Source organism: Aotus nancymaae, unplaced genomic scaffold (genome assembly GCF_030222135.1).
Source record: "Aotus nancymaae isolate 86718 unplaced genomic scaffold, 86718_ANA_hifiasm-v0.15.2.pri h1tg000041l, whole genome shotgun sequence".
NCBI classification, from domain to species: Eukaryota; Metazoa; Chordata; class Mammalia; order Primates; family Aotidae; genus Aotus; species Aotus nancymaae.
In genome coordinates this window covers 33,811,193-33,822,755 of record NW_026988455.1, presented here as the reverse complement: position 1 = coordinate 33,822,755, position 11,563 = coordinate 33,811,193, and the positions used below count along the sequence as shown (strand labels likewise).

The 11,563-nt window shown below is 49.6% G+C and overlaps 1 protein-coding gene across 1 annotated transcript; it reads right to left on the bottom strand.

The window, feature by feature from the left end:
• Nucleotides 1–3,148: 3,148 nt before the first annotated feature.
• On the bottom strand, nucleotides 3,149–5,955 carry LOC105725256 (endothelin-converting enzyme 1). The gene has a single exon (XM_012464240.3). It carries the CDS (start codon nucleotides 5,827–5,829, stop codon nucleotides 3,565–3,567), a length of 2,265 nt encoding a protein of 754 aa, XP_012319663.3. The 5' UTR covers nucleotides 5,830–5,955; the 3' UTR covers nucleotides 3,149–3,564.
• Nucleotides 5,956–11,563: the final 5,608 nt, after the last annotated feature.

Below are 11,563 nucleotides of genomic sequence, written 5' to 3'. Positions count from 1 at the left end.
CATCCGGTTCTGAGGATTAGTTGTTGTCTACATCTGTCCTGAGTGGTCATAAAGAGCCGGTGGAGGCCGGGCACAGTGGCTCATACCTGTAATCCCGGCACTTTGGGAGGCCGAGGTGGCGGTGCCACTTGATCTCAGGAGTTGGAGACCAGCCTGGTCAACGTGGCGAAACCCTGTCTCTACCAAAGATACAAAAAGGCACTGGGCCTGGTGGTCCATGCCTATAGTTCCAGCTACTCAGGAGGCTTAGGTGGGAGGGTCACCTGAGCCTGGGAGTTTGAGGCTGCAAAGAACCATAATTGTGCCACTGCATTCTAGCCTGGGTAACAGAGTGAGACCCTGTCTCAAACAAACAGACAAACAAACAAAATAAAATAAAATGAAAAAGAAAAAGATCCAGTGAAGACTGCTGACTGTGTGTCCTGTAGCTACATGCCTTGCCCTGAGTCCACTGTTACTTTCCCACTTCGTGATCGCTTAGCCGCTCACCTCTGGCTTTATGTTGCCCTGATCTCTTCTTACCGTTCCAAGTCCCATATCTTTGTCTTCTTCTGTTCCTAATTTTCTACTTGTTCCCCAGTCTCAGCACCAGACTTTGCTTTGTGTTTCATCCCTGACTCCTCTATTGCTGGCTTATATCTGTCTCCCACACTATTTCTTCGCCATCTGGAACAAGTTCTAGAAGCCTAATTAGCTTGTAAAGTGCGTTCGGTTTGGATGGCAAAACCCATCTTTCTTCCTTGTGACTCGAACCTCCTGACCTTTTCTCATAAAACACTCATGTCCTATTTGCTACCCTGTGCTCAGTTGTCATTAGTTTGTGTTGACAGTTTTATTGTTTCCTGGTGACCCCTGTCCATCCACAATTACTATGGTATGTAGCAACCTATTTATTTCAAAGTTAAATGTGTGGTATAAAATAAAACCAAAAATTCCACATTCTTGGGGGCAAAAATCCCAGTTTTTAAAATATAATCCACGTTCATTCATGTATGTATAAATCCGATTCTAATTTATTTCGCTAAATTAGTGGGTAGTCTCTTAACTGTGTCCAGAGCACAGTTAGTCACTCTTGGCTTTTTAGAACTCCTGGGCTCTTAAAATTGTGTATATGAATAAACAAGCATTGAATGAGAAATGTTTTTATGGAATCCAAAATCAACCAAAAATAGATACATTTCAGCAATTACTGAATAAACGGTTTTAAAATATTGGCCTGTTAATGAAGATGATTCATTCTTTCAAAACATCCTGGATTTTGACATAAAATAAGTTTATATTTATGAGACCTGTGTGACCTCATCATAAGATTGGAATTAACATAATGGAGAAAAAATAACTTGGTATATAGCAGTGTGAAGTGAGGGTGAGGAGACCAAGGTCTTTGTATCAGTTGCTGACACTGATTCTGGAACATGTTTGGGTAAGGTGTGTACCGCATGGATGCCTCATGCTGGTAAAAGGAAGATGGGGGCTAAAAAGAGTGGCTTCCACCCAGAAACCACTAAAGCTGATATAAATCAGCATCACATGTCTACAGACCTATATTTAAGAAAATTCTTTATCTCTATTTGCATTCCTATGATCAGTTTACATAGTAACAAATTGTTATTTGATTTTAAAAGTTGAAAGGCCAGCACAAAGATGCAGAAAGAAAAAAAAGCCCTATGTCTTCCTTAGGAGGCCAAGAAGTTTGGTACTTTTTCAGATACATGTAATTTTTCTAAGTATATATGTATTATTTAGACTGAGGGTGCAATTTTTATTGATTTCTGTATTCCTTTTATGACTCTGTGGGATTCATATCTTTTGGGAGAATGGACTCTGGAAATAATCACATCTACTTGTAAAAGCATGCCCTTGGTGGTTTATCTTTGGATTAATTGGTAAGTTTTATGAATCAAATCGTCCCAGACGTTTTCTTGAGTTTCTTCAGAGAAGCGATGGGAGGCAAAACTAACGTTTTGCTGGTGCTTTGGGATCCTTGGTAAGAAGCTATGTGAGAAGCACAAAGTATCGCTCTCATTTGGCAATCGTGATTCGAAGGCATATTGAAGCAGACACTTGAGTGCTCCAAATGACAAGATAATCCAGATAAACTTTACGCATCTTGCAGCACTTGAAGTTTCTAAAGCCAAATAAAGTGGAAGGATAAAAGACACCAAGTTCCTAAGTTAGTTCATATCCTATATGTACTTAGTGTCTCTCCTTCACGTGAATCCCGGCTGCCAGTAACAAATATTACAGCCAAGCACCTAGAGTTGGCTTATCTCCACGTGGACAATTCTATCACATATATGGGCAATGGATTCCAAAAATGAGACTATCTCCTTATGTAACTTGCTTTATTTTAATTAACATACTACTGAGTAATTAAATATGCTTTTCTACAATATCAGCTGTAATAGCAAAATAGTTCTCCATTATATAGATGAAATGAAAATATACTTAATCCCCTATATTTATATTTTAGGAATCTCCACTGTTGGTGACTTACAATGTAGAAAAAGCTTCAATTTGACCTTTGAACGTTCTCAAAGCTTTTAGTAAAAATAAAACCGATGGGAGACCCAAGAGAGTAGGGCTCGGAGGCATTACACAGCGGGCAGCAAGGCTTGTACCCTACAAAACATGGGAGAGGACTGGATCCTTGAGTAATAATTTATGTAAAATCATCGTATAAGCTGGCAAATGCACTAAATATGACATATTAAAGCTCAGAAATGACCATCTTCCCACATAATCCTTCCATGATCATTTCCTGCTGAAGACATTGACCTATATTAAATTATCAGCCAAAGTTTATACAGTTTCATGTGGGGTGCATCTTTCTTAGAAGAGTCTTAATATGGAGTTACATATAGCGCAGTTTAAAAAGTGGACAACAGCTTTATAAGTGAATTAATATTTTTAGATGTATTAAGTGTGGTGACCTGTATTGTGGGAGAGTAGCTACCTGGAACTACACGTCCCAGAATATTCTTTCTTATTTGGTGTCCGGTTAAAGTTGGCCACTAGAAAAATTCGCACATTTTGGAAGGCCAAAGCCAAGCCACAGCCATCTCCTTATTTTTGGAAGGTTGGCATAAGGTGCCAGGCACAGAGGCAGCTCATGCACACTGTAACTCTTCTGCAAGAAGAGTTTTTTTTTTTTCCTTAAAAAAAAAAGTGTTTTAAATGCATTTTTCCCTGAAGATTTCCAGTGTATTCCACAATGTTTAAAAAATAGTTTCCCCAAAAATATATCTTGAAAGCTTTGACACAGTGGTATTTGTGGTGTATCTGGTGCTTGTCAGCATGGGGCCCAGGCCTGACGAGCCACCAGCCTGACACCCTAATGCCCGCTGAAGGTGGCGCACGTGTGTGCCTGGGATGTCCGTGTCTTCAAAGGGGATCAGATCGAGGGTCATGTTGAGAGCCAACACTATGGGCTCCATTCTGGCTGAAAACCCTCCAGTGCAGGGAAGCGGGGCCCTGCGTGGCCAAGTAGGCTGAGTGATGCCCTGGAGGCTGGACGGGGGACTCATCCTCAGCCCCTCCATCTTGGCTGTCTCTGCTTCATCCTTACCAGACTTCGCATTTGTGAGGAGGGTTCATGGGTGAGCCAGATGGCCAGCGGAAGTGTTCTGAGAACTCCTCAGAATTGGAGAGGGAGCTGATGACCCGGAAGCGAGAGGGGCTGTGGGGATCGGTGATGAGGCCTTCGTGGGAGCTCTCGGGTGTGCGGACGGAGCACCAGACCTGTGCAAAGCCCAGGAAGAAGAGCTGGTTATTGGTGAGGCCCAGGGTGGGCAGCATCTGCTCAGCCCCGTTCTTCTTCACCCAGTTCTGGTAGGTCCGATAGGCTGCCTTGAGGCCCCCGCTGTCGGCGATGTTCTGCCCCAGGGTGTGCCGCCCGTTCACCGGCTCCCCGTTCACGCTGTAGTTGCTGTACTGCTCCACCATGCACTCCATCTGACGCTTGAAGGCCTCCACTGATGCATTCTTCCACCACGGCCGGAGGTTCCCGTCCTTGTCATACTCCCGTCCTTGATCATCCAAAGCATGAGTCAGCTCGTGGACCACGACGACACCAATGCCATGAAAGTTTAAAGCCTTGGGTGAGGAGCGGGTGTAGAACGGTGCCTGCAGGATCCCAGCCGTAAACACAATCTCATTCTTGGTGGGCGTGTAGTAGGCGTTCACCATGGGTGGGGTCATGCTCCACTGATCTCTGTTGGGGGCTTTCCTGAGCTGGTCGGCAGTGACCCTCCATGAGAAGTTGAAAAACCGCATGGCGTTCTCAAAATAGAGGTGTGGAACTGCGGTGTAATCATTGAACACTTTGTCCAGCTCCTTGGGGTCCATGATGAAGTTGGGGTAACCTATCATGTTGTAGATGGCATCCACCTTTTCCTTGGCTGATTTTCGGGTTTCCTCATCCATCCACTTCAGGGTGCTCAGGCTTTCCTCAAACGCCTTCTTGATCTCCAGGATAATCTCGGTGGCTATGCTCCTGCTGTCCTCGGTGAAGGTCGCTTTGACGAACATGGGGCCCAACGCAAAGCCCAGGTTGTTTTCTGTGTCACTCACGCAAAACTTGCAGCGAGGAAGACAGGTCTTCTTGGTACCATACATGACTTCCATGAAGTTCTCATCGGCATCCTGAAAGCGCTGGTCGAGGAAGGAGCTGGTTTTCCGCACCAGGTTCCATATCATGTAGTTGTTGAGCAGGCATTTGTCGGTGTTGCTGATGAGCATGGAGACCTGCTCAAGGTATTCTTTGTCACAGACCACAATAGGCTCGGATTCATTGATCTCCACAGGGTAGAAGATGGTGTTGAGAAAAGGCAACCAGTTGATGGCGGGTGCCAAGGTCTGCAGCTCGGTTGCTGTCACTTTGTGGTAGATGAGCTCCTCGTCTCGGCGCTTCTCCTGTGGGATGGTGATGTTGGCCAGTGCCATCTCAAAGTCCAGGATCTGCTGCATCTGGGGCCGGATGGCATCCTCGTCCCCCACGCCCAGCAGCTTCCCCAGCTGGACCATGTAGTTCAGGTATCCGGTCAGCACCTTCTCGTTTTCAGTTTTGTTCAGGTAACAGTCTCTTGAGGGCAAGCCCGGGCCGGACTGGTCCACCTGGATCACATTGCTGTTGGAGTTCTTGGAGTCGGCACTGACGTAGACAGAGAAGAAGGGTGAGGTGCGGTAGTGGGCGGTGACCACCTGCAGGGTATCCTGGAAGTTGTCCTTGGCCCAGGGACCTGTGATGTTCCAGCCCCCGAGCCTCTCAATCAGCTCCATTAGAGATTTGGCCCTGAGCTCCTCGATCGTGGTGTCGTTCATGCACGCACAGCAGTACACTTGCGCCTTTTTCTCTGCCTCGCTCACGCTGGCCGTGGAGTTTTCGAGGAGGTGCTTGATGATCACCTGGTTGTGTTCCCAGAGGGTGCTGAAGGTCCCCCAGCATGAATGGCCATCAGGGACTGGGTTGGCCTTGATCCAGCCCCCACAGGCATAGCTAAAGAAGTCCTGGCAGGGGTCCACTGTGGGGTCCATGGAGCTCAAGATGGAGCTGGTCACTGAGACACAGGCTTCGCTCAGGCACACAGAGGGGGATCTTGTCTGGTACTGGATGCCCAGTGCTGCCAAGCAGGCCACCAGTCCTGCCGCCAGAAGTGCCACCAGCACCACCAGCCGCTTCTCCACCTGGGTCCGTGCAGCCCAGCACCTCTGGCCACTCTGGGGGCTGTGGAAATTCACCTGCAGGCCGTTGGGGTAAGCATCGCCCTCGGACAGCGAGTCCACCAGGTCCTCCTCGTCCAGCGTGGCCCGCTTGTAGGTCGACATCATAGCTCGCGTGCTCCGCCACAGCCCCGCGCCGTTCCCAGCGCCCAGCTCCAGATTCCCAGCTCCGGGCTCTCGGCTGCCAGCCCCGCTGCTCGTACAGCTCGGCGGTCCGGCCCAGGCGGCGCGCTCAGTTCCTGCGGGAGAGCTCGTGGCTTCGGCGCCGAGTCCCGCCCAAGAAGCTATGTGGCAGATATGGAGTGTCCCTGGACCCCATTCAGAAAGGTTAAACTTGCCTTCCCCCTGCTGAGCCGCTTCTTCTGCCTCCATTTCACCAGTGGGAGAATGGGCAGAAGCCGCAATCCTAGGAGGACCAGGGAAGGAGCTGGCATGCCTCCTCTCTGCCATCTCCAGATTCAGGGACCCCGGGGGAAGACCCAGGCCTCAGGCAGCAGAGCCTGCTAGGGGTCACTGGCCCCCTTTCTCCAGTCAGCCTCGGCCAAGGCCCCCTCAGGAGACGTTTTCAGGAATGATGAGCATTGTTACAGCAGGGACAATAAAGTACAGAGAGATACTCAAAAAAAAAAAAAAAGACTCTTTTAGTCTTGCGATGGAGCGAGACTGAAAGAGAGAGAGAGAGAGGAAAGAGAAGGAAAGAAAGAGAAAGAAAATACATATGTATCTGTCAAGAATAGTAGGTAGGTGGGAACCTAGGGTACCGTGGGGTTTGGGGAGGATGTTACATGGCTCAGCGACCAGAATGTGACCGGTGATGACTGCTGGGGCCTCGATCTCCCGACCTCAGGTGATCCACCCTCCTCTCCTCAGTGCTGGGGAAGGAGACTTTGTCTCACTTCACCGTTTCCATGTGGCCAGGCCTGTATCCCTCCACACAGAGTAGAGGTGCCTTGGCAGGAGCTGGGGGCTTCTCCTGCCTCCTCCCTCAGGCGTCTGGGTACGTGGGTGTCCTATGGGCCTCTTGGAGTTGTGTCCTTCTTCCCATAATCCCTACTGCTTGGCCTTTTACAAGGCTCTTTTGCACAGCACAGGGCCTTGCCTCGTTGTTGTGGGGCGGCATCCACACCCATCCACCTCCACCTCCCACCAGACCTGTTCCCTCAGGTTCTGTGAACTGTGGTCCCAGGTGCATATTGCTGCATAAGGAAGGGTGCAGCTCTTCCTGCAGATCATCCGTGGCAACGTGGTTGGAAGTGGTGCAAAGCAGACGCAAGTTCCAGTGTGTTCTTCCAGGTTCCAGTTTGTCCTTGCTCTTCTTTTCATCCAGCTTCCTTCCCTACTGCAATCTGGCTGACCTTTGGAAATCATGCAGACTGCTTCTTCAGCTCTCACAATTACCTACAGTGTAACCACTACAGTAAATTCCTTATCTGAGACCACTCATACCACTTCTACTTCTTTGATCAAATTCTGTTACAATAATCAAAAAAAGAAGAAGTACTCATACACATACAAGCACACACATTGAACCTGAAAGGTAGATGCACATAGCAGCTAGGCCTCCTCAGGCACTGAAGGATAGGATTGGGGTAGAGATTGGAAGACTCTTTAGTATAGGGAGCTTGTGTGTGAGAGACGTCTGAGAGTGAAAGATGTGAGAGAAATGATGGGAGCAGCCTAAGGCTTCATGGGGAATGACCCCATGGGCCTGGAACATGGGACACAATTTCAGACACAAGGGCTCTGGAGAGTTTAATATAGATAGAGCCTTACACATGTGCAATTAGTGAACCAAAGTTTATGGACCTGGGGTCCATGCAAAACATAGAAAATGCATATAAGAAAATGTAGAAAGGAGTATGGGACTGCGATAGAAGCATTCTGGAAAGGAGTAGTGGACTTCTGGTAGTTTTGCCTGCCTAGCAAACATCCCCCGCCTCCTGACAAGAATACCAGGGCTGTTAATGCATACAGTCATTCTCTGTGAATTTACAAAGGCTGAGCCCTCCAGGAAGATGCTCTAGATTGGGGCACCTGGCCTGGAGCCTAGCTCCACCTGAAGCAGAGCCTAGCTCCATTCTCCCATCTGAACATTCTGCTGGTACCTTTGTGCCATGAACATGCTCGACTGTGTGCCATACCTCCCCACATAGTTCATGTGTTTCAGGTGGAAGGGCTCCAGCCAACCCCAGGCATGGGAATGGGCATTTGACTGACTGCTGGCTACATTCCCACAGCTGATAATCCCCATGGATAAAGAGAACCTCATTTTCCCCAGAGAAACAGAATCTTGGTGGTGACTTTGAGGAATGTGTGTTCACTCCTGAACCTACCTCTATGTTCAGCCACATGATCTCCTATTTAGGCGTTTGTTATGGGCTGAACTGTGTTCCCTAAAATTGATATGCTGACGTCCTAATCTCCAGTATCTCAGAACGTGACTGTATTTGGAGACAGGACAATTAAAGAGATAATTAAGGTAAAATGAGACCTTATCACTGGGCCCTGACGCAGTATGACTGCTTTCTCGATAGGTGATTAGGACATAGACTTGCACAGGGGGAAGGCCAAGTAGAAAGAGAGGAAGGAGAGGGTCATCCACAAGCCAGGAAAAGGGGTTCCAGTGAAATGAACCCTGCTGACATCTTGTTCTCAGACTTCCAGTCTCCAGAATTATGAGAAAATAAATTTCTGTTTCTTAAGTTACCCAGACTATGGTACTTTGTTACGTCAGCCCTACCAAACTAATACAGCACTGTTAGCTCTTATTTAATGACTCAGTTTTTATAAAAAGATATCAAACCAATCTCTATTGTCTGCTTAGATACATGTCTGTCTATTTAAAAGGTGACATAAACTAGCCCCACAATGAGCACCCTTTTAACTACGGGTCCACCCACCATTTAGCAAAAATCAGCTAAACAACCTTTATGAAGAGAAGGTTGCTTAAAGTCTGTTTGTTTCGATTCCAATTTCAATTTCTGAAACAACACACCCTCCCCAGCAGCAGCGTCCCTGGGTTCCCGGGGCTAGAGTCCTGATGGGCATGGCAGTAGGCCCGCGCTCCCTGGCACCCTCCTCTGTTAGGAGCCGCATGGGGACATCAGGAGTCTCAGCTGCCAGGTGGCCCCTGGCCACTGAGGAGCAGGTGACAGAGGAGTGTCTCATCTGCTTCTGTCCCTCTTCTCAGTATCACAGGTGCACAACTCGCTCAAAACAAGAAATTTACTTCACACATTTCTTCCCTGGTCTCACTACAGACACCCAGGTCAGTGCCCACGCCTCGCCCTCAAGGCCTCCGCACTTGTCCAGGACATCTGGGCCCTTTCCGATTCCCGTTCAACCCGCGGCCGCCTCCTAGACCCTCCTCCTCTCCAGGCAGCTTGTGTGGCTCCTGTGTCCTCTCCGGCAAGACCAGGGTGTCCCTTTGAGGTTACTGCAGGCTGTGGCCTCAGAGCCATCTGTTGGGAACTCCCAGAGGCTGCTGCACCCAGACTCCCTAAGGACTCTCCCCTCCCGGCTGCAAGGTCGCCCTCCCACTGCATTCGCCACCTGAGCAGGTCCCAGCCAGGCTCCCGAAGGAGACCGAGGGGAGGGCTGAAGAAGAGCCCAAAACTGTGGTGCAGGAGCATCACGTAGAGACCCAGGGACAGGGGGACAAGAAAAGGGCCCCGTAGCCATAGGTAAGTGTCATCCACATTCAGTGCCTTGGAGATCCAGGGAGACCTCACCTTCTTTAGGTGCAGCCCCAGCCCTCTGCAGGGAAATGCCCACTCCTAGTTCTCAGAAAACCCAGGTAACTGGGTCGGAAGGCACACGTATCTCCAGTGAGTGGCTCCTTCTGGGAGGACCATGACATCCCCAGCTCACACAGCCCTAGTGGAGGTGGCCTTCCCTTTGGGAAGTCTGACCTGGCTCCCTGACCTGGCCCTGGGATGCTCCCCGCTGCCAGAGGAGGAGGCCCAGAAGGTGCTTGATGAAGACCACTTGCCCAGGATCTCCAGGCTTGTTGGGGAAGGAGATGCAGGGCAAGAAACCTTCAGCTCTTTCAGCATGCGGCTCTTCTCAGCCCACAGCTGCTAGCAAAAGGCCACGCAAAAGGAAAATGTGGATTCCACCGCTGCTACCACTGGTCCTACCCTGCAATTGATGTGGGATAGAGGTGAGCTGCCCAAACCTGCTAAACTTCCTTGCCTATCTGTTGAGGGATACCTGGCAACATGGAGAACAGCATGGGGTCTAAGTAGAACAGCAAAATCTTGGAGGCTAGAACAGAAACTTTGGAGGATAAAACAGAGGCCAAGGCAAAGTGCAGTGCCACCCAGACTGCCCCTGCTGTCTCCCCACCCGTGGAAACTTCAGACTCCCTGCCACCTACGCTTTGCAGTTCCCAGCTCCTCCTTCCACCCTTGACTTGGCTGAGCTGGCTGCCAGACCCCCAAATCCTGCTTGTCCATCACACTAAGAATATCCCAAATCCCTGACTGTCCACTGTCTCTTCCACTGACCTTTTTCCCATTTTTTGGTTCCACCTAATGAGGAAGGAGGCTCTTCTCATTCTGGAGTAACTCCAGCACCTCCCACTTCTGACCCCCCAACACCTTCTAGCCCCACACCTTTCTCCTTCCAGCATCCCTTCAGAAGGGAGACCCCTACAGCTGTGTGTGTGCATTCCCCTCACCCCTTCTTTCCTCTCCCACCCTTTTTCCAGGACCTTCCACCAGGATCTCTGTTGTCATCAGCAAGCAGATGAATTCCACAGCAGTCATTTCCACCATCACAGCAAACACATCTGCCCACTAGACCTTGCAGCCTCTTTCAGACCCTCAGGTCCTGGACAGGGATACCACTTTCCCACCTAAGACTGTTATGTTCAGAACTTTTTCAAACTCCAGGATGAGCACTCTACTAGTTTTCCAAGTTGATGGCAGTGCACAGCAGGGGCCCCCTGGTAAGACTCAACCTACATCCACCCAGCTACATTTTATTCCCCAGTCCCACCCCTCAGCCCAAATGTGGGGCCCCTGATTTGGCCAAGGCAAACTACAGCACCCCCCAGCCTGCCCCTGCTGCCTCCTCACCTGCAGAGTCTTCATATTCCCTGTGCCTGGCCACCTACACTTCCCAGGTCCCAGCTCCCCCTCCCACCCCGACTTGGGAATTGCCTCAGCCCAAGTCTCCACCAGTTTGCCTGTACAGCTAGTCATGGGATCAATGGCAACTTCTAACCATACTGTAAATCTGGGAGCCAGTGCTCCACTCACACTGGGGGCCTCTAATGGGCAGCAGTGGAAAGCATGTCTCCCCAGTACCCCTGTTCTCCTGAGCCTTGCTGTTATGACTCCCTCAGACCTCTGCAGTTTAGGGAACATCAGCTCTGCAACATCATCATCCCTTCCTACCATTGACAGCAATGCTGTGGTTACCACCCCTTATTCAAAAGCTGTCATCTTCCAGGCTGCCACTTTCTCATGGAAGAAGTGCATCCTTGTCTCTTCCTTGCATCTGGTGCTCCCTGGTTCTGGGAACACACAACCCAGTGGCAATGTTGCCTCAGTTCATGTCTCTACCAGTTTGCCTGCACAGTCAGTTGTAGGACAAACTGTAACTTCTAACCACACCATAAATCAGGGAGCCACTTATCAGCTCACACTGTGGGCCCCTGTTGGGCAGCAGTGGAAAGCCTCTCTCCTCAGTGGTTTTCTGAGACTTCCCAGAAGCTCCCGGACACCTCCAATTTAGGAAGCGGCACCTCTGCAACATCATCATTTCTTCCTACCATTGACAGCAAGGCTACGGCTACCACCTATTTTTCAAAAGCTGCCATCTTCCACTCTGCGAC